At 40.5% G+C, this 24,101-nt stretch overlaps 1 protein-coding gene across 1 annotated transcript in view; it reads right to left on the reverse strand.

The window, feature by feature from the left end:
- UBE3C (ubiquitin protein ligase E3C) overlaps positions 1 to 24,101 on the reverse strand; it is a 122,645-nt gene that overhangs the window by 43,633 nt on the left and 54,911 nt on the right. Inside the window, exons 12-16 of the mRNA XM_032244884.1 lie at positions 18,712 to 18,869; positions 18,332 to 18,564; positions 6,460 to 6,564; positions 2,397 to 2,484; positions 123 to 220 (exon numbers count right to left, since the gene is read on the reverse strand). Of these exons, the coding sequence (XP_032100775.1) occupies positions 123 to 220; positions 2,397 to 2,484; positions 6,460 to 6,564; positions 18,332 to 18,564; positions 18,712 to 18,869 (682 nt within the window). The remainder of the gene's footprint in view (positions 1 to 122; positions 221 to 2,396; positions 2,485 to 6,459; positions 6,565 to 18,331; positions 18,565 to 18,711; positions 18,870 to 24,101) is intronic.

Raw genomic sequence — 24,101 nt, forward strand, 5'->3', positions numbered from 1 at the left:
GAGAAAAATATGTTATATGATCAGCTAGGCACTAGGCACCTTTAGAGATTTCTTTGGTGGGTGTGTTAATTTCTTAACACTAATATGGTAAGTAGTGACAATAAAGAAACTGAATTGCATACCTTTACTCGCTCCTCAAACGGAACCACAAAAGGCAACTCTGTCAGGACGGCGAGCTGTCTTTCCTCAGATACAGACAGCGGTGGGGACTCCAAACCCACTATAAAACATTTTAAAACCTTAATTAATTCACTTGTAGTTTCCCATGCATTCCTACTGACAATTTTTAAGGTCAAGATTCATATAATTATCCTTATTAACCCATGTATCTAAATCAGGTTCCATGAACACATCCCCCTTCCTCAGGCCCAGTGCATAATCTTTCAGGTCATCGTATACCCATAAGCCACGCACAGTGTAGGATCAGCACCAAAGTCTTCAGTGGTTCCCTCAATGCATACCTTGACCTAATATTGAAGATGTCCTAATCAAGAACTACACTTCCATTCCAGCTATCAGGTCTCAAGGGCACAGCTGGCTCTAGCACTGGCGACAAAGCCCAATGCAGCCAGATCTGGCAGTGAATGTGCCCTTGGCCACCTCCGTGAACTTTTCCTCCCACGATGGCAACACAGTTCCTCCCAGGCCAAGTGTGTGTGCCTAAGATGGTGCCTGGGAGAAGGCTGTGAACACAGTGGGCCCCAAGCAGTATTCATGAATAAACACGTATCCCATTCCTTTCCAACAACACATTGTAACTTGGCCTTTTAAAACTCATTTCAAGGAGCTGGGCATGGCGGCTTATACCTGTAATCCCAGGCTGAGGTGAGAGCATCCCTTGAGCTCGAGTTTGAGAACCTGGGCAACACGGCAAGATCCTGCCTCTACAATTTTTCTTTTTTTTTAATTAGCTAGGCATGGGGGCACCTGCTTATAGTCCCAGCTACTCAGGAGGCTGAGATGGGAGGACTGCCTGAGTCTGGGGAGTTCAAGGCTGCAGTGAGCTGTGATGGCACCACTGCACTCCAGCCTGGGTGACAGAGTAAGATCTTGTCTCAAAAAAAAAAAAAGGAATAAGTAAGGTGTTAGGCGAAGGTATCTTAGACATCATATTTAAAAGCACTATTTCATTAAAGAAAAAAATGGTAAATGGGATTCTATCAAAATTTAAAACTTCTGCTCCTTGAAAGACAATGCTAAGAAAAGAAAAAGACAAGCCAGATTAGGATAAAATATTTGCAAATCACTTATCTGATAAACTACATCCAGAATAGCTTTAAAACTCTCAAGATTCAGTAACTAAGACACATGTTCATTGGGAGTGTATGGTGGCTCACACCTGTAATCATACTATTTTGGGAGGCCAAGGTGGGAAGATCTCTTGAGCTCAGGAGTTCAAGGCCAGCCTAGACAACATATGGAGACTCCATCTCTACAAAAAAAATTTAAAAATTAGCTGGGTGGTCAGAGCTACTTTGGAGGCTGAGGACTGAGGCCAGAATATCACTGAAGCCCAGGAACTCAAGGCTGCAGGGAGCTGTGACTGTACCACTGCATTCCAGCCTGGGCAACACAGTGAGAATCTGTCTCCCAAAAAAAAAAAAAAAAAAAAAAGAAAACAAAAGAAAAAACCAAATTCATGAAAAAGATACTGCATACCATTAGTTGGCTGGTAGGTACAAATTAAAACCACAATGAGATACCATTTTCCAACTTTTATAATGGCCAAAATAAAATTTTTTTAAAAAATGACAACTGTAAGTGCTGGTGAGGACTGGGAGCAACAGGGGCTCTCATTCATTGCTGGTCTGAATGCAAAGCGGTGCGGCCACCTTGGAAAACCGTTCTGCAGTTTCTCATAAAGTTAAACATAAACTTGCCAAATGTCTCAAGATTCTTACTCCCAGTGAAACTTACTCCATGTCAAACAAAATGTATGTGAGCAGAAAAACCTGTACATAGATGTTTACAGCAGCTGTACTCATAATTCCCAAAGACTGAAAACATAACCAAATGTCTTTCAACCAATGCATGGATTCAAACTGTGGTGCATCCTCACTGGAACACTGCTGAGCAACAAGGGAACAAACAACCGACCCGCACAGCACCCTCAAATGCACCGTGCTGACCCGAAGAGCCGGGAGCAGATTGCACAGCATGGTTTCCCTTGGAAACCTTTTGCAAAAGGCATGGTGACAGGGACAAAACACAAATGGTGGCTGCCAAGGAGGTGGCCGCAACGGAGCTAGAGGCAATTTTTGGGGTGATGAAACTACTCAACATGGTGGCTTCTGGTGGGGGTGACATGGCTGTAAATAACAGATCTGTAGACTGAAGGAGTGAATTTTACAATGTGTAATTCATACCTCAATAACCCCATGTCCCAGAGAACTCACCATCCAGGGTGGACTGCAGCGGGCCTATCCTCCCCATCCGCCGGAACCTCCACACATGTCTGGATGCTGGTACATAGAGCTGCGTGACCTGTGGGGGCAATCCTGCTTCAGAACTCACCTTTGCCCCAGCACACGCCTGAACAGAACTGGGGCTAGATGTTTCTCTCCCGTGGCCGGGCCTTCTCTCTGACCTCATCCTTTACGTCCTTTTGGTCTGCCTTTTCCCGTCCTTTCTCACGCTGGCCGCCCTTCCATACTTTTACAGCTAACTATGTTTTCTAATACACCCCAAAGAAATCTCTGATTGTCTTATCCAGTGATGCAGAATATTTAAACACAGCAAATATAATGGCTTTACGAAGCAAAGTATTATCACCTTAAAAATTATCATCAAAGGTGCACTTTCTAACTTTTTTCAATTTGCTTGAGGTAGTATTCAAATAAAATAGATACAGTATATTTTCTCCTATTTTTCATCTGTCAGTTCCTCTCACCCCTTATTTTTGGTCCTTGTCTTTTTTTTTTTTTTTTAATTTTTGATCCAGGATCTTGCTCTGTTGCCTAGGCTGGAATGCAGTGGTGTGACTTCAGCTCACTGGTTTCAAGCAATCCTCCCACCTCAGCCTCCTCAGTATCTGGGACTACAGGCACATACCATCATGCCTGGTTAATTTTTGTATTTTTTGTAGAGTCGGGGTTTTGCTATCTTGCACAAAGACTGGTCTTGAACTCCCGAGCTTAAGCAATCTGCCTGCCTCAGCCTCCCAAAGTGCTTGGGTCACAGGCACGAGTTGCCACTCCCAGCCGGCCCTTGCAATTTTTTCTTTTTTTAGATGGAGTCTCATTTACTCTGTCACTCAGGATAGAGTGCACTGGCCTGACCGTGGCTCCCTGCAACCTCTGCCTCAGCCTCCCAAGTAGCTGGGATTCCAGGCGCACACCACCATGCTCAGGTAACTTTCGTATTTTAGTAGAGATGGGATTTCACCATGTTGGCCAGGCTAGTCTTGAACTCCCTACCTCAGGTGATTCACTTCCCTTGGCCTCCCAAAGTGCTGGGATTACGGATGTGAACCACCACACCCGGCCACCCTTGCCAATTTTTTTTTTTTTTGAGATGCAGTTTCGCTCTTGTTGCCCAGGCTGGAGTGCAGTGGCATGATCTTGGCTCACTGCAACCTTTGCCTCCAGGTTCAAGCGATTCTCCTGCCTCAGCCTCCCAAGTAGCTGGGAGTACAGGCATGCGTCACCATGCCCGACTAATTTTGTATTTTTGGTAGAGACAGCGTTTCTCCACGTTTGTCAGGCTCGTCTCAAACTCCTGACCTCAGGTGATCTGCTCATCTTGGCCTCTCAAAATGCTGCGATTACAGGTGTGAGCCACCACACCTGGCCCACCCTTGCAATTTTTAATGAAGAAACTTTTATCCTGTAGAATCTCCTATAATCTGGATTTTGTTAGTTGCACCCTCATAGTGTTGTTAAACACGCACTTCTAACCCGTTTCCTGTAATTTTGTAGTTAGATGTAGAGGTTCCACCGCATTTAGATTTAATGTTTCCTAAGTGGTGGGATGCTCGTTTATCGAGAGGCCGCCATGTCTGTTTATCACTGCAGAGGTGAAAGCTACTACAAGTTTGGGTGTGTGCACTGTACTACCAGTTGGTGATGAGAAGGGACTTGTGCCAAAATATAATTCAATTAAATCACCAAACATACTGCTGGGTTTAGCGGACATTTTTCCACAGCACAACTTTCTGGAGTAAGGAAGAGGTGCAGTCATTTACATTCTGGCAGCACACCCTCCTCTCCTGGGAGGCTAACGCACCGCCAGACCAGCAGACCCTGGGCATGCGCTACACCTGGAGTTGCACTGCCCTGGTCATCTCCTTCACCAGAGCCTGCAGGGCAGGCTGATTTCAGTTTACAAAAACCCTTTTCACATAGTATTGTCTAGATACTTTTATGCAAAAGATCACACATCATCAACTATCTGGTTTGCCTAAGCTATAGTTTATAAATAAAAGGTAGATTAAATGTTTGAGTACTTCTTTTTATCCAAAACAATATTCAAAATAATGAGATTGTTCCCTTGCATCCTACAAATATGACAATTAAGGGTTTTGTTAGTATCCTTACAAACTCAAGGCTTAGCTGCTTTGATGAATGCCTCAAGTTTCTGCCCATGACCAGCTGGAGACAGGCTCCCAACCCTGTCTCACAACCCCAGCCAGCCTGCAATGGCTTCCATGCTCTCCAGCGTGACAGGATACTCCACACCCATCTTGTAGGGTCTTCCCCAGACCTGGAGCCAAGCACCGTGCCCAGGACTGCTCCTTTTGCTAAGAAACATGTAGTGACTGTGGCCTGGGCCCTGGAGGTTCACTGCTGCAGGGTCTGCCACCACTGCTACACCTTGTCAGCAGGCAGAGTTGGAAGCCACAGGCTTAACTTATAAGTATCTCGTGAGGACATAGTCATGCTTAAGAAATTGTTCTGAAACACTCCTGTTTTCTCTCCTCTAATATTTCTGTGACATGATTTCTTTTACACCCTCCACCACTCCATCTCCTACTCCCAAGATTCTGAAACAAATCCAGTTAGGACTTTTTCTTAAGAACAAACCTGAAAATACCTATTGCCTTTGTTAATGCAGTGTCCTCCATGTCACTTAAATTTTTTGGTTCTTTTTTTGAGACAGAGTCTTGCTCTGTTGCCCAGGCCAGAGTGCAGTGGCGCAATCTTGGCTCACTGCAACCTCCGCCTCCTGGGCTCAAGGGATTCTCATAACTTAGCCTCTAGAAAAGCTGGGACGATGGGGGGCACTTATCATGCCTGGTTAATTTTTGTATTTGCTTTTTTCTTTTTGGAGAGAGAGTCAGTCTTGCTGTTGCCCAGGCACAATCCAGGCTTACTGCAACCTCCAGCTCTAGGACTCAAGTGATTATCCTGCTTCAGCCTCTGTAGTAGCTAAAATTACAGGTGCCTGCCACCACACCCGGCTAATTTTTGTATTCTCACAAGAGACAGGGTTTTTCCATGATTGTCAGGCTGGTCTCGAACTCCTGACTTCAGGTGATCCGCAAACCTCCACCTCCCAAAGTGCTAAGGTTACAGGCATGAACCACTGCACCCGGGCACTTATATTTTTTACTAATGTGTCATACTACTGAATCTGCTTTGGATGTTGGTGTAATTTTCAAATTTGTCTTTGTTCTTTTAGAAAATCAAGAATAAAGGACTGGTGTGGTGGCTCACATCTATAATCACAGCACTTTGGGAGGCCAAGATAGGAGGATCACTTGAGGCCAGGAGTTTGAGACCACCATGGGCAACATAGCAAGACTGCCTTTTTTTTTTTTTTTTTTTGAGATGGAGTTTCGCTCTTGTTACCCAGGCTGGAGTGCAATGGCGCGATCTCGGCTCACCGCAACCTCCGCCTCCTGGGTTCAGGCAATTCTCCGGCCTCAGCCTCCTGAGTAGCTGGGATTACAGGCACGCGCCACCATGCCCAGCTAATGTTTTGTAGTTTTAGTAGAGACGGGGTTTCACCGTGTTGACCAGGATGGTCTCGATCTCTTGACCTCGTGATCCACCCGCCTCGGCCTCCCAAAGTGCTGGGATTACAGGCGTGAGCCACCGCGCCCGGCCTAGCAAGACTGTCTTAAAAACAAAAAAAAAACAAACAAACAACAACAACAAAAAAGAAAAATTAGGTATAAGATCTATCTCTTTTAAGTACTGAACATATATTTATTAAGACTAATGAAAGCAAAATATTTTTCAACCTCAACAAAGAATCATTAGGCTTTAATATAATCTCAGGTTAACAATGAAAATTGAGGATCAATAACAAATTCAGAATATCATTTTAAGTCAATGGTATTGCTATATGGTCCCATTAAGTATTTGGCCTAAGAGTTAGTAATAAGGTTTATCATTAATATTAGTTGTATAAGTCATAAAATAAATAATTTTAAAGAGCTTAATTTTTCTCCCCAGAAAGAAAAAAGCTGAACATATATTTTAAATAATAAACATTAAAAAGATTCTTGAATAACACCTTATCTGCTTTAATATCTTCTTGTTCTGACAGCCAGTGGTTTGGAGGACAAAAATTTCTCCTTGTGTCTCTGGACTTCAACATTTTCACTAGATTGGTGATGACCTGAAAAGAAAGAGCAGGTCCGTGTCACGCATGTGAGCTTGGCAGTGAGCTGCACAGTGAGCAAATCCATTCACTTCAAGGAGGCCCAGACAGCGGTGGTGCAGGAACCCAGGTCGAGCTGGACACCAGACCCGCTCACAGAAAAGGGCTTCTTTCTGCCATCACAAAAATGTGTACAAAGCAGTTATCTGCCAACAGATACGTGCAGAACAACAAACACAAATACATGTACACGTAATTCTTTAGGTTACAAGGGAGGTGGCGATGAAGCTTTGAAACACAACTTTGGTGGCAGCTAAATATAAGAACTCATGAACACAAGGAAGGAAAGAACAGATACTGGGGTCTACTCAAAGGGAGAGGAGGAGGGGCAGAAAAGATGACTACTGGGAACGGAGCTTAACACCTGGGTGATGTAATAATATGTACAAAAACGCCTGTGACATATGCTTATCTATGTCACAAACCTTCATATATACCCCCAATCTTAAAAAATCGAAAAACAAACAAAAAACCCCATAAATCCGCAAATGTCTTAGCTCATCAGAGTTATAACGAAAGATGTCTCTAAGTGGTGCAATTCTGTAAAACCTTTTCCTGAAACAGCATTTCTTAGTTTTCTGAGAAATAATTACTAAGGGTACTAGGGGAAAAAGCAGCACCCCAGGTATCACTGTCACATCCCCCAAAGAGAAAGACAATCCAACATTTGCCTCATGGAAGCAAATGAAGTTAGGTTTATTTCTGATCATAACTCCAGAAAAATCAAGTCTGATCTCCTTGATAACCTTTCTAAACAGTCTGGCCTGGACATACTTCACTGTATCATCATGGCTTGGTCTTTTATTATAGTTTTTAAGTTACAATATTCTTTCAGAACAGCTCCTCTCTAGGTGTGCAGTGAGCTCCTCACAAATAGAATCCAACGAGCCATCTTGGAACCTAGCAGGTGCTAAACAACTGATTTGGGATCAATAATGATAAGTTTTGTAATACATGATTCAAGAGCACTATTTTAAAGAGACCTGAAGTTCTCTACCCAATATAAACACATTTTGTAATAAACAAAATCAAGATTGTAAATCCAACATTCTAAACGTTTACAACCACGACTATATCATATAACTACCACAGAGCTAAAGACGGTGCTTTCTAAAAAGGTCGGCCAGGCCTGGACGCATGCTGCCTCTAATGAGAGACAATGGAAATAATCACAGAAAAACAAAATCAGGACTACTGGATTTATAATACACCCACCGGAGAGATCAGAAATATTATGTCACTATATATACTAATTTATGTAATATAAATATATTAACAACTAGTGTATTATACATTTATTATATATTTAATACATACAGGATATATTCGACATATCATAAAGATCACACAACCAGTTGTTATTTGAGATATCCCTTTAAAATTCTGTAATTTAGGATTTACATATGATGGAAATACAAATGCTTATTTTATGAAATGCAAATCCAAAGTATACAGAAATACAGAAATTCTGCGTGCTGAAGGAACACAGGGAAGGGTACCTGGGTTGATATCTCAGGCCACTACGATATGGACACCCCTTGAATGACCTACCCACGAACAGAGAAACTGCATAGTTTTTCACTCACGATCAAGGATATACCTTTAAAAGTGGTAGCTATTTCTTACCAATTTAGAAGTAGCAATTATCTTGTGGCATTTTAAAACCCATCACATGCTATAGAAATATCAACCTTCTGAAATGAGTGGAAATGTTTAGTTAGGTGATCAGAGTAAATTGGAGTCCGTTATTCCTTGACCCCTGGCTCCCCTGGTGTTGCTCAGACGGTCAGCTGCACACACAACATCTCACTACGAGTGATTTCCTGTGCAGCCCAGGCAGACCAGGAACAGCCTTACTATTGCTTCTATCTGGTTAACTGTGCGGTTGAAACAACGTACTGCCATTGACCTCATACACTAATTCTTGAAAGTCATTTTACTCTTCAAAAGTAAAAGAGCGAGCTGTGCTAATTACATGTGCTATACTAGTATGGGATAAATACAGATAGTTCCCACAGAGCACACACTCTTCCAACAGTAACAGAAACAAGTACAATCTTTTCATATGAAGATAATCATGTCTGTTCTTTCCATTTTTATGACCAATGGATACTTTAAATAAATCCAGATTTAACAGCTACCATGCTGAAACTGGCCCTTTCATAGACACCCCAACTGTTAACAAAGGTCCTGCTTTCAGACATATTTACAAATTTAATTGCATCATCCCATAGAATCCTGGGGTCCCCATGAATTTATCAACCCCAAGGAAACTTAGCTTTACTGAGGGAGTAACTTGCTCCAGGTCAGGCAAAGAGAAGATGAGGTCTGCCTAATTCTAACATCTAATATCTATCTTGATTCAGTCTCTGTTCATAAGAACATATATTTTCCATAGATTACAAACATTATCAAATTATATAAGGCAATTAATGTTCTCATGTACATTCCTCTACTAAACTATAAAATTAAATGTTAAAAAGTTTCAATGTAGGGTATCTTCTTTCATATTTCCTATCCTAAATATGAAAAAAGAAGGAAGCACATGTTACCAATATAACATGCCAGTACCACTGATTCTTGGTGAATCAAAAACAACAACAACAACAAAAAAGGAGGTGGAGGGAGCTGGGGAGAAAGGAGGAAGAAAGGAGAAGGCACAGAAGTGAGCCTAGCCAAGGGAGCTATGTTAAGGATGGGTTATCAAGACAGAAGGCACCATGTGGTAATGCATGGTTCAATAAACATCAAATAATGTATTTTTAGTATAAATATGTCCAAAATATTGCATGGGACATTAATTATATATATATTTTTCATTAATTATATTTTTTAAAGCAATTGTGATTTATTCATAATTCAAATCTAACTAGGTGATCTGTCTTTTTATTTGCTAAATATGGCATGACCAGTCCTGGACCAATTCCCAAAATACTTACTTAGAAACGACAAATACCAAACCTTAAAATTCAACTAAGAACATTTTTCCTCCTTCACAGCAACTATTTTTCTCCTAAGTTTTAACAAAAAATATAAACATGAATATTTGACTGGATCCATTTTATGATCTCAAAACACCTGTAACACATTCCTTTTTTCCACATTCACTCAACTACTCTACAAGCATCTAGTACCAAAAGGGAAAGCCTGTGGAAGTAACCATGCCAAAATCACTTAAAGGGACTAAATTTGTCCAAGTGAGTTATCTGAAGTTAGGCCTGCAGCTCTGAACCTTTGCTGTGTAATGGAATCGCCTCGAGTATGGAGACAGTGCGCCATGGGGCCTGCCGTGTCAGTGACTCGAATTCCATTAGGCTGAGGTGGAGCAAGTCAGGTTTTCAACTGCTCCCCCAGGTGACTCTGATAGGTAGTTACAACTTGGGAACGGGTGTGCTAAGTTATATGAAATAAGACAGCAAACATTGGAACAACTAACTGTATCTAGCGGAATACACACAGTTTTAGTGGATTTTAAGTTCCGAAATACAATAGCATTACGTTCATTTGATGTAACTCTTGTCCCTCCTCTCATGTTCTTCCACCCTAGATCAAAATGTTACATTAAATAAATGCAGAAACTAATATTCAAGTACTAATAAGTTTATTCAGAAATGTATACAACTGTCAGGCATGGTGGCTCACACCTGTAATCCTAGCACTTCAGGAGGCCGAGGTAGGCAGACCACTTGAGCCTAGGAGTTCAAGACCAGCCTGGGCAACATGGTGAAACCCCAATCCTACAAAAAATACAAATATTAGCCAGGTGTAGTGGCACATGCCTGTAATCCCAGCTACTCAGGAGGCCAAGGTGGGAGAATTGCTTGAGTCGGAGGGGGGGGAGGGTGGAGGTCACAGTAAGATCAAGCCACTGCATTTCAGCCTGGGCAACAGAATGAGACCCGAGACCCTGCCTCGGATTAAAAAAAAAAAAAAAAAAAGACAAAGACACTGTTACACATGCTCTATTATGTACTATTTGAATGAAGAATAATAGGTGATGCTATAAGCAGATTGCGCATAACCCCAATATTAAAAAGATCAAGTAGGTAACTGCTTAGAAACATACTAACTTCTTATAAAAATCATATTTGATAACTGTCCAGGTTAAACATTATAAATTAACAGGCACTGTTTTTACAAGATCACTATGTTTGAGAGTTCATGACAATGATGATCATAAGCTCTTGCTTACTTGGCCTTGGGGAAATATTCCTAAGCACCAGCTATATTATCACAAATGTATTTATAAATTAGGTGACAAGGCTATTAATACTAAATTGTGACATTTCTGTATGGAGAAGACTTTTGCAACCAAAAAAAAAATTAATTACATGTAGTTCAAGTTTTGAAGGGTAACTGAAAAGACTAAATTGCATCATAACATAAAATAAAAATACATTTTTATCTCAAATCTGATCTGTAAAATCTGGTAACAAAAATCCAACAGCTGAGTTAATTCTTTTTCATTTCTTTTTTTTCTTTCTAGAGTAGATCTAGTCCTGAATCCAGATGAGTTAATTCTTTAAAAAGCAAAAAACAGCCGGGTGCACTGGCACACGCCTGTAATCCCAGCACTTACCAAGGCGGGCAGATCATGAGGTCAGGAGTTCGAGACCATCCTGGCCAACATGGTGAAACCCCACCTCGACTAAAACTACCAAAAATTAGCTGGGCATGGTGGTGCGCACCTATAACCTCAGCTACTCGGGAGGCTGAGGAAGGAGAACTGCTTGAACCTAGGAGGCGGAGGTTGCAGTGAGCCCAGATTGCGCCGCTGCACTCCAGCCTGGACGAGGGCAAGACTCCGTCTTAAGGGAAAAATAAAGGAAAAATACAGAGGATACTTAAGCACACAATTGCAGGTTCTGAAGTGCAGTAAATGTGTAATGTGGGAAACACATCAAGTGAGAATGTATTTCTACAATTTGACTTCATAAGGAAGAACATATGAAAGTAACGTATCAGAAAAAGCTCTAAGAATATGACCTTGCTGGAAAATGACCATTTTCCTCAAATAAGTTAAGCGTAAGATGATGCAGCAGCTGGTGTGTCCACAGGCTGGCGTCTTGGGCTTGCTGTTTCTCCTTGTACCTAGCTGAATGCATGTCTCCTTCACTACACGGTGACACTGCAGGAACAGGCACCCAGTGTGAATTCATTCACGATCCCCCGGCATAGAGCCGTGCCACTATGGGTGGGATGAATATTGTGAGTGTTGAAATAACTGAGTAAAATACCCTCACCATAAAATATCTGGTATCGGCTGCTGCTGTCAAAAGTTAATCAAGTTTTCTATTGCCCTCAGTTATCACCTGTTAACCCATTTATGCCTAGTGTTTCGTTATTGGAAAGCTAGGCTTGTCGGAGTTATTTATGTTCTACTGCTCAAGTTCATTGCCAAGGCCTGATTTTTCACAAAAAATTTTGGCTACTTCCAGAATAAATGGTTTAAACACTGGTATATTTTGAAAAACAGTATTCTTCAGGACATAATTAAAGCAATATAAAATTACTTCATATAGTATCCATTATAGTATACTTCAGCAGTCAAAAAACAAAATCAAGAGACACAGAAAACCCTTCAAAGAAATCAATACATCCAGGAGCTGGTTTTTTGAAAAGATCAACAAAATAGACCACTAGCTAGATTAATAAAAAAGAGAGAAGAATCAAATAGATGCAATAAAAAACGATAAAGGGGATATCACCACCGATTCCACAGAAATACAAACTACCATCAGAGACTACTACAAACAAATCTATGCACATCAACTAGCAAACCTGGAAGAAATGGATAAATTCCTGGACACTTGCACCCTCCCAAGTCTAAACCAGGAAGAAGTGGAAACCCTGAACAGACAAATAACAAGGGCTGAAGTTGAGGCAGCAATTAAGAGGCTACCACCCAAAAAAAGCCCAGGTGCAGATGGTACCACTCCTTCTGAAACTATTCCAAACAGATTCCCTCCAAAAAGAGGGAATCCTTCCCAAATCATTTTATGAGCCCAACATCATCCTGATACCAAAACCCGACAGAGACTCAACAACAAAAAAGCTGTAGGCCAATATCCACGATAAACAGATGCAACAATCTTCAAGAAAATACTGGCAAACCGATTGCAACAGCACATCAAAAAGCTTATCCATCACAATTAAGCAGGCTTGATCCCAGGGATGCAAGGCTGGTTCAACATACTCAGGTCTATAAACATAATCCACCACATAAACAAAAACCACGAGATTATCTCAAGAGATACAGAGAAAGCCTTCAACAAAATTCAACAGCCCTTTATGCTAAAAACTCTCAATAAACTAGGTATCAATGGAAAGTATCTCAAAATAATAAAAGCTGTTTATGACAAACCCACAGCCAATGTCATACTGAATGGGCAAAAACTAGAAGCATTCCCTTTGAAATCTGGCACTAGACAAGGATGCCCTCTCTCACCACTCCTATTCAATATAGTATTGGAAGTTCTAGCCAGAGCAATCAGGCAAGAAAAAGAAATAAAGGGCATTTAATTAGGAAAGGAGGAAGTCAAATTGTCTCTATTTGCAGACGACATGATTGTATATTTAGAAGACCCCATCGTCTCAGCCCAAAATCTCCTGAAACTGATAAGTGACTTCAGCAAAGTCTCAGGATACAAAATCAACGTGCAGAAATCACAAGCATTCCTATACACCAATAACAGACTTCAAGAGAGCCAAATGAAGAATGAACTGCCATTCAAAATTGCTACAAAGGGAATAAAATACCTAGGAATACAGCTAACAAAGGATGTAAAGGACCTCTTCAAGGAGAGCTACAAACCACTGCTCAAGGAAATAAAAGAGGACACAAACAGATGGAGAAACATTCCATGCTCATGGTTAGGAAGAATCAATATCATGAAAATGGCCATACTGCCCAAAGTAATTTATAGATTCAATGCTATCCCCATCAAGCTACCAATGACCTTCTTCATAGAACTGGAAAAAAAACACCTTAAACTTTACATGGAACAAAAAGAGAGCCCGCATAGCCAAGACAATCCTAAGCAAAAAGAACAAAGCTGTAGGCATCACACTACCCGACTTCAAACTGTACTACCAGGATACAGTAATCAAAACAGCATAGTACTGCTACCAAAACAGGGATATAAACCAATGGAACAGAACAGAGGCCTCGGAGGCAACACCACACATCTACACCATCTGATCTTTGACAAACCTCACAAAAGCAAGCAATGGGGAAAGGATTCCCTGTTTAATAAATGTCACTGGGAAAAGTGGCTAGCCATGTGCAGAAAGCAGAAACCGGACCCCTTCCTGACACCTTACACTAAAATTAACTCCAGATGGATTAAAGACTTAAATGTAAGACCTAACGCCATAAAAACCCTAGAAGAAAACCAAGGCAAAACCATTTAGGACATAGGCATAGGTAAGGACTTCGTGATTAAAACACCAAAAGCATTGGTAACGAAAGTCAAAATAGACAAATGGGATCTAATCAAACCCCAGAGCTTCTGTACAGCAAAACAAACAATCATTAGAGTGAACTGGCAACCAACAGAATGGGAAAAAACTTTTGCAATCTACCCATTTGACCAAGGGCTAATATCCAGAATCCACAAAGAACTAAAACAGATTTACAAGAAACAAACAAACAAACCCATTCAAAAGTGGCGAAGGATATGAACAAATACTTTTCAGAAGCAGACATATATGAGGCCAACAAACATAGGAAAAAATGCTCATCATTACTGGTCATTAGAGAAATGTAAATCAAAACCACACTGTGATACCATCTCACACCAGTTAGAATGGGGATCATTAAAAAACCTGGAGACAACAGATGCTGGAGAGGATGTGGAGAAATAGGAACACTTTTACACTGTTGATGGGAGTGTAAATTAGTTCAACCATTGTGGAAGACAGTGTGGCGATTCCTCAAGAACCTAGAAAAAGAAATTCCATTTGACCCAGCAATCCCATTACTGGGTATATATCCAAAGGATTATAAATAGTTCCATTATAAAGATACATGCACATGTATGTTCACTGCGGCACTGTTTGCAATAACAAAGACCTAGAACCAACCCAAATGCCCATCGATGATAGACTGGACTAGGAAAATGTGGCACATATACACCATGGAATACCATGCAGCCATTAAAAAAAACGATGAGTTCATATCCTTTGCAGGGACATGGATGAATCTGGAAACCAGCATTCTCAGCAAACTGACACAAGAACAGAAAATCAAACACCGTATGTTCCCACTCATAGGTGGGTGTTGAACAATGGGAAAACATGGACACAGGGAGAGGAGCATCACACACTGGGGTCTGTTTGGGGGAAATAGGGGAGGAGCAGTGGGGGCTAGGGAGGTTGGGGAGGGATAAAATGGGGAGAAACGGCAGATACAGGTGACGGGGGGGAAGGAGGCAGCAAACCACATTGCCATGTATGTACCTATGCAACAATCCTGCATGTTCTGCACATGTACCCCAGAACCTAAAGTGCAATAAAATATACATGTAAATAAATAAAAACCAAAATCAATCAAATCTTCAATAACAGAAAAGAATATGGCACAGTGCTACAAGATTTGGGTATATATTGCTTTGGGTCTTTTGGTTACAACATGGGCGCTTAAATGGCCGCATGTTAGGGTTGTATTAATGGGGCACCGCTGTTGCTTTAGCACTTTTTAAAAATAGCTTTTTGGAACTGAAAAAATACAAATTCACTACGAAGGAAGTGAAAATCACTCACAGTATGGATCTTTTTCTTTCTCTCTACAGATATATGGATAAGGAAGGCACGAGAACCCTCCTCCTGTTTCCCTATCACTGGAGGTAATTCCTGTTAAGTTTTGTAGACGCAAACACACATGTCAAAACAGGATTTCCTATCACATCAAGCTAAGGTAATTATACCTATAAATTACTCTTCAAGAGGAGTTTATAAATATGATAAATGCATAAACTGTTTTAGCAGTGTCAATGCAGGGCTTAGAAAGTGACCTCAATTCTTATAGTGACAAAGAAAGATGACTCTATCCACTTAAAATTCTATGTTCTGTGACCAGCCAACAGAGCCTCTCACACAAATGACTTTGGGAGGACCATGATACGGCTGAAAAATGAAAATGGTCGCTGCTGAAGGAGTCAGGTCTCATCATTTGCAATTCTGTCAAAATCAATGGAAGGCAGGAGATTATGGGCAAAACGCTTTTGCCTTGTTTGGATGATTCTACCTTGAATTCTTCAACTCAAATTTGGCACTACAATAATATGAAAAATGCTAAGGTTTTTATTCTTTTCAGAAGGGGAATGTAGAATAGCAGCTGGTTCTACCATCATATACATGATCTCATGTGTAAAACAATTATAGTATCTTTTTCACAGGACTATTGTATTAAATGAATATATGCAAAGCTCTTAGAATACTGCCTAAAACAGTTAACAGATGTAAGTTCATATAATTTTATAATAAAGATATTATTTTCTTAATAGAAAAGCTAACAGCAGCTGATTACTTGATTACTATGCCTTTTTATTTTGGGGGACTCAGCTCAAAAGCAGGTAGCATAAAATGATTTGGGGGACAGGTGGCCAAATAACAAATCCTTAAAAAAAAAGTCTTTAATTAAACAATACTGAACTCAAAAGGTCTTTGTAACAACTTGATTTCAAACCTAAAGCAACCACCACCAAGAAAAAAAAAAGGTGAACTTTCACCTTAATTCTTAAAATCTTCAATGATTAATAAAGTGGCAGGGAGTCATTTTGAGGCATAAAAAAATTCTGTATAAACTTTTCATTTAACACTTAACCAAAACAAAATAAGAGCAGAGTGGAAAATATCTTACACGACATTATTAAGTTCAGAGGTTTCTACATACTAAAGATAAGCCTGTCATATGGAAATTACTTAACTCTCAACAGGTGCTATAAAACAGTGACATTATCTGACACGGTACACAACACCTGATATTCCACATCATGGAAAGCTTTATTAACAAAGACCCCAGGGTTTAATCAAATACTGAAAGGAAAACAAAGGTGCTACCATAACACTCACCTCCAGGAAAAGCTTGCACCAGAATTATAAGTTTTAAATAGGTGAGACTGCTTACTTTTTAACTTAGCAAAGTTGCAAAATTGTCCATTTTAAAGAAAGGATATAATAAAGGCTTAACATGCGACCTTTAAAGTTTACTTACGAAAACAGAGATAGGTAATTAAAATAAATTGTGCAAACATATATTACATCAATCTGCCCAAATTATAAATTCAATGATGCATTAGGACTGTATTCAGTGCAATCAAAACATTATCAGTTACTGCCGCTGCTGCTGATGCTCATGCTCCTGAGAGAAATGTGTTGTAAAACCAGGAAGAACGGGCTGGAGAGAGACTCTCGTGGACTTGGAGGATGAATAAGCATTCCTTAATTAGCCCATCAGGTTAAGTGCAAGCATTAATGGGCCCTTCCTAAAGTCTAGCTTGACATCTTTCTCCAAACATGGCCAAGAAGAAAGTTCCATTAGCAATATTAATACAAGCTTAGTTGATCATTTTCATTCAATTAACTTCTTTCAATTAAATAGATAGCTTGACAAAAGCAGTGATAAAAGACCCACAGGGACAGCTGATGACTCGAAGTGAACATTAGCGTGCGAGAGGTCGCTGGTATTAAACGGACTGTAAATCTAGCATTCAATTTGGAAAATGCATTTCTTCTGCTCTCACTCCTTTAATGAGCAGTTTTAGCTGACTAGATGTGTTTGCAGTAGAGATTTCATGGGAAGTCAGGCACCCTTTTCCTTTTGTTTTTCCATCCCAACAGTTATATTCTTGCTGGTGGTGGTTTCCTGCCAACATTCCTGCCACAGGAACTCAAAACTTCACTTTCTGGTTAAAAACGAAGATGTGTTAAAATAATTTATATAAAACTAGCATTAAAAATTAATGACCTAAGAAGATAATATAAACTAAAAAAGAAAAAAGAAAAAAAAATTGATGCCCTATTTTACCTTGTTAATCAATTTTTGAAAGGTTTGAAAAAATAAAATCTAAGAAATAATCAGCAGAAAATGAAAACATTTTAAAAACTGTATTTATGTTTCATCACGTCACAGTTAAGCACTTAGGGCCACAGAAAGATGCATGTAACAAGGTTTAAAAACAAGGTCTGAAATAAGGCTAATGTAAATTAAAATGAAAGCCATTTTAGTTAATTAAATTACCTTAATTAATCAAAAGTGACTACTAAAATGACTTTTCTTAATTAAAAAGTTGTGTAGGCCAGCTGCAGTGGCTCACGCCTATAATCCCAGCACTTTGGGAGGCAGAAGCAGGAGGAACCCATGAGGCCAGGAGTTTGAGACCAGCATGGGTAACACAGTGAGACCCCGTCTCTACAAAAAAACTAATAAATTAGCTGGGCGTGGCAGCATGTGCCTGTAGTCCCAGCTACTCAGGAGGCTGAGGTGGGAAGACTGCTTGATCCCAGGAGTTCAAGGCTGCAGTGAGCTATGATAGTGCCATTGCACTCCAGCCTGAGAGACAGGAGTGCAATGTCTCTCAGTGCAAAAAAAAAAAAAAAAAAAGTCTTGCAAATTAAGACATGTCTGAAACAAACCTACACTTCTATTCCTCTGCAATGAGTCAAGACAAAAATTTGTATATTATTCCACATCAATAAACAAAAAAATACAGATACTCTATACCTTAAATAACTGAATCCATCGTTTCTGTTCCATCTGTATGCACTGTTGCATTTCAGAACTTGTAGTAACTCCAATACTCTGAAATGCTGTAATATATTCTTCTCGAACTTCTGGCTTGGTTTCTGGATAAGCCAACTTGATGATCCCCAGGCATGCATCTCGAAGACATCGAGACAACACTATCAGCTCTTCCAAAGTGAAAGGCATCATTGATGATTGTCTTTGACCTACAACTAAAAAACATAATCCAGTTTTCTATCATGTTTTTTCGTCCTTTAACACACACACTGAAAGACTTAAAATGCTGAAAACTTTTCTACTGTCTATGAAAACTGATGGGCCATGTGGCCAGCAGCAAACTGGTTTCTCAAAATCCTTACCTTCTATGGGATCCCCGAAGAATTCGTTATCATGTATGGAAATTAGTGAGTGACTAAACAAGGAGCTAAAAAGGTAAAAGAGTGGGATGATTCGACTAGAGTCTTCAAAAGACATAGGTGAACCCCTGGATATCACCTGAAGCAATGGTACCATAGACCTTGAATTAAACAAAAGGAAAAAAACAGTCATTTAAAAATTACTCTTAGTTTGGGAACTAATTAAAACATAACATCAAACAAATAAAATCAGGGAAAGTAACATTTGCATTAGGAATTAAACTATTTAAAGGCAACGTAAAGTTACCATGGCAATGCAGGTTAATAAATGGCATAGATTAATACAAAAAATAGCACACCAACCCATTAATCTTCACTAAGATTCCTGCTACCTCTAGCAACTGCATAGTGAAGTCACTAAGAGTGAGCCAGTGGTTCCCAGGCTCTAATAAGGCCACTATTTAAGACACACTGTACGATACTGTACTCTTATGAGGAAGCCATCCCCTTTTCCTTCTACTCAATGTATTTAATAAAGGCAAATCATTCTGGTTTCAGGAAAAATTTATCCAGCAACTTACTTTTGGTAACACTGAAAGCTATTCAATATTGAAGCCAAACTGGAACCTTAAGAAACAGTTTCCGGGCCGGGCGCGGTGGCTCAAGCCCGTAATCCCAGCACTGTGGGAGGCCGAGACGGGTGGATCACGAGGTCAAGAGATCGAGACCATCCTGGTCAACGTGCTGAAACCCCGTCTCTACTAAAAATACAAAAAAAATTAGCTGGGCATGGTGGCGCGTGCCTGTAATCCCAGCTACTCAGGAGATTGAGGCAGGAGAATTGCCTGAACTCAGGAGGCGGAGGTTGCGGTGAGCCGAGATCGCGCCATTGCACTCCAGCCTGGGTAACAAGAGCGAATCTCTATCTCAAAAAAACAAAAAAAAACAAAAAAAACAGTTTCTGTTCTCTCCAGTGGCCTTGCTCCCACTGTCCAGTTTCCCCACCAGCTCCCTGCTCCTGCTTCACAGTGACCTGAGTAGCTCTATAGTGAGGTGGGCTTCACTCAGCAGCCTCTTTTACTCATCAAGAGCTATGATATATTAAATTAATTAGCCAGGTGTGGTGATAAGTGTTTGTAGTCCCAGGTACTTAGGAGGCTGAGGTAGGAAAATGGCTTGAGCCCAGGATGTAGAGGTTGCAGTGAGCTGAGACTGCACCACCGCACTCCAACCTGTGCAACATGGCCAGACTCTGTTTCAAAAAAGTTTAAAATATTAAAGAAAAAAAGAAAAAAAGCTATGATATATTCACTTCTTTCACCTAGAACGTCCTCTTTTTCTCTTATTTTTAAGTCTGGTTTCTTGTCTTATGTAACATTTAGCCAACAGAGGCTCACCTGCATGCTCTTTCTATAAAGTCCCTGGTCCCCTCTAGCAAGTCAAATCAGTCACAGGTTAATAGACATTGTGAGCAAGATCACTCTCTTATCTTCCCAAATACCCATTTCCACAGAACTACAGGTATACATTAGATGAGACGTAACCAGGTGTCAGAGTCTACAGATTATGTATGAAAGCAAAGCAGAAGGTAAGGCCACTTGTTATAATCAGTGGGGCCATAAGGAGCTTGGCTGAGCCACCTGGAGCTTTTGAGTCTCCACAGTGCATGGTTCAGGGCAGGGCACTGTCACCATCAATGGCTTTGAGAACAGGGACCCTTACACGCAACTGAAACTGTTCCCATGGAGAAGATACACTACGTGCACACGCTACACAACCTGAGCATACATGATTCATATTTGTTGTTGTGACACTCCACATTTAGCACTATGCTGAATGGACTCATGAATTAATGAATGAATGGCCATCTATCCAAAATTTAAACGTTGTAGGGACATTCAAAAAGGGACAAAGTACAATTGTCCTACCTCATTGCCACAGCCAAGATGACATAAAAAGGTTGTTTATATGGAGGATAAAAAAGGCACGGGGTGGCTTTAACTGCACAGAGGAGGCTTCTTTCTACAGCCCTGCCTATGAGAGCTGCAGCGCACTGCTGTCTTGATGAGCCTGCTTTCTGCTGTTATGCCTGTCAAGAATCCTTGTACTTAAAATCATTACCACCACCACCACATCATCAGTTATTCGTACATATGGCATGATGCATAAAATTCTTATATTGGGTCCAAAAAAAAGGGGACAGGGCAATTAACCAACAAAAACTTATTTGTCCTTTTAAACCCCCCGTGAACCAAGCAAAAGGAATGCATTATTTTTACTTTAACGACAACAACTGGGACTGGCAAGAAAGATTAGCTATGTGCCGATGCTGCCCTGCAGCCAGGGCACGAATGAGGCACAGGTCTCTTAGTTCTCTGCTGACCACTCTTGCTGCTATAAACACTGACTCAAATATTCCTCCTAAAACAGGTCAATCTCAAAGACTTATGTGCAAATAAAAAGTCTGTAACTTACTATAATGGAAAAGACATTGATTCATACATAACTCAGGGGAGCTAGGTGAATTACTGACCATCAGTGAGACCTGAGGCAATCCCCAACCTGTGTCTCTATTCTGAGAACAAAGGTTTTCACATCATGCGCCTGTGGGAACCACTCCCTCTCCCCCTCCAAAGTCCCCCACATTCACAAAGAACCATTAGTCTTCTGTTAAGAACGGATTCTTGTTAGGTTTTCAAGGTACTACTGTACACTGTTGTGGGCAAAGCATCCTGATGCTATGTCTTCGTCAAGGGATGCCTAATGGAAAACAGTAACCAGCTGGCTATGAGTTCCTTCATCTTCAATAAGAAAGAAACTAAACTGGCTGATTTCAATAGCAAATACTGAAAATGAGGTACATGAATAAAGATGTTATCTGCAAATGTCTGATGCGCCAAAACAATCAATCCCTAACCATCTGGAGATTGTTTAAATGCGGTCTGCTTGATTGGCCTAAAGAATAGTGGTTCTTGGTTGGCCCCCAAACCATCTGCACCTCAATCACCTGATAAGCCTGTGAGGTCACAGTATCCAGGTTTCTTAGGGCAGGACCAGAGAATCTGCATTTTAACAGCTCCCTGATGATACTTCTGCCCACTAAAGGGGAAAGTCCTAGCAATGCAAGTCTTACTGTGAAACTATTTTTGACTTAAATTGAGTGCCAGTTTCAGAAAATCAGTCATTTCATTTTAAATTTTACTCCCAGTAGGAAATGTGAGACATACAGATGGTGCCTGACTCACAATGGTTCAACTTAGGATTCTGCAACTTTATGATAGTCAAAGGCAATTCCCATTCTGCAGAAACCATAAACCATTTTTCTTCTTTTTAACTTGCAGTACAATATCAATAAATTACATGAGACATTCAACACTTTATAAAACTGGCCTTGTGTTCGACGATTTTGCCTAGCTGTAAGCTAATGTATGTGTTTTGAGCACGTTTTAGCTAGGCTAGGCTAAGCTGTGAGGCCTCAGTGGGCAAGGTGTCTTAAATGCATTTCAACTTGGGATATTTTCAACTTAGAATGGATTTATCAGGACACAGCCCCATTGTACCTCAAGGAGCATTTGTATTGAGAATGTATTGATACACTGTCAGTTTTCTGAGGGACTTCCTTTTAATAAATTAAACAAGTAAAAAGACATTCAAATTCTCAAAACTACCAAACATAAAATAGTATTAATAATTTAATTAACAATATTCCACTTTTCTTTCACACACCATGACTCCATTTCCTTAGCAAGACACAAATGCCATAAACAAATAAGCAATTATCAGGCAGAACCAGGACAATGTCTCCGTTGCTAAGCTGGGGCACTTATGGGTAAATGATAATTTCCTGTCCTAATGATTCTCAATCTCCTTCTACCCAAAACAAACCTGTCACTAATGAAAGCCAAGGCTGGCATAGTCAGGAGTGGCTGAAATGCACCAAAAAAAACACACCTAAAATCTTGTATGTTGGTTTGGAAATGTAAGAAAATAATTTTTCAAGACAGTAAATCATCCTAGGAGTCTTTCATCTCTGCTTTAGCCTCTCACTTTTGACACAGGATAACTCACTTCACCTTTATGAGTTTCACCAGTCACAGTGGCAGCGTTAAAACCCCCTTTCCTCACTTAAGATTCAATACAAAACCACTAAAGTAATATGAAGTAGTACTATTGATAAACTGACATTCCCCTTTCATTAGTACAAACTGTTTTGTCCAGATGATTTGAACACCAGTTCCATCATAAAGGGGCTGCTTGTGCTTGGCTGAAAGGCACTAACATATGAGTATCTTTGGCTCCACATACTGCACGAAAAAGCTCAAAATCGAGAAATCTCAACACAAGAGTTTTCATCATCACTGCACACAGTAAGTTAGGCTGCAGATGAGTGTGTGTTTATATTCCGGATATCTCATCCCAACCCATCAAAAATTATTTGTTCTAACTTCTTGTTCCTAAAAAGAAAAAAAGACCACTTTCTACACTCTTGCCCTACAACTGAGATGTGCCTTCCAACCACAGAATGAGCTGGTTCATGGCACGTGGACAGTAATGGTGACTGCTATTATTGCCACTATCATTAGAATGACATGCAGTTGCATCTTAGAGTTCAGTCTCCAATTAACTTAATTACATACTTCATCTTTTCCTATTACAGTACAGGGGAAATTGGCTAAGAATTTTTTTTTTTTTTGAAAGGGAGTCTTGCTCTCGCACAGGCTGAAGTATAGTGGCACGGTCTTGGCTCAATGCAACCTCTGCCTCCCACGTTCAAGTGATTATCCTGCCTCAGCCTCCTGAGTACCTGGGATTATAGGCATGCCCCACCACGCCCAGCTAATTTTTGAATTTTTAGTAGAGAAGGGGTTTCGCCATGTTAGCCAGGCTGGTTTTGAACTCCTGATCTCAGGTGATCCATCGGCCTTGGCCTCCCAAAGTGCTGGAATTACAGGTGTAAGCCACCGCGCCCGGCTGGCTTGGACTTCTGACAGAGGAAAAATTCAACAACAGAGTAATGGGCTAAGTTAGTTTACCACGAAAGATTTTAAGTATGAAATTCCTACCTATTACATACTCAAATTACGTATGCAGGGCTGGGCATGTTGGCTCATGCTGTAATCCCAACAGTCTGGGAGGCCAAAGTGGGCGCATCATGAGGTTAGGAGTTCAAGACTAGCCTGACCAACATGGTAAAACCCTGTCTCTAAATAAATAAATAAATAAATATGTATGTATGTATGTATGCATGCATGCTAGGCGTGGTTGCGGGTGCCTGTAATCCTAGCTACTCGGGAGGCTGAAGCAGTAGAATCACTTGAAACTGAGAGGCAGAGGTTGCAGTGAGCCAAAATTGTGCCACTGCAGTCTAGCCTGGGCAACAGAGCAAGACACTG

Source organism: Sapajus apella, unplaced genomic scaffold (genome assembly GCF_009761245.1).
Source record: "Sapajus apella isolate SASKATOON/1434 unplaced genomic scaffold, GSC_monkey_1.0 scaffold56, whole genome shotgun sequence".
Taxonomy (NCBI): Eukaryota; Metazoa; Chordata; class Mammalia; order Primates; family Cebidae; genus Sapajus; species Sapajus apella.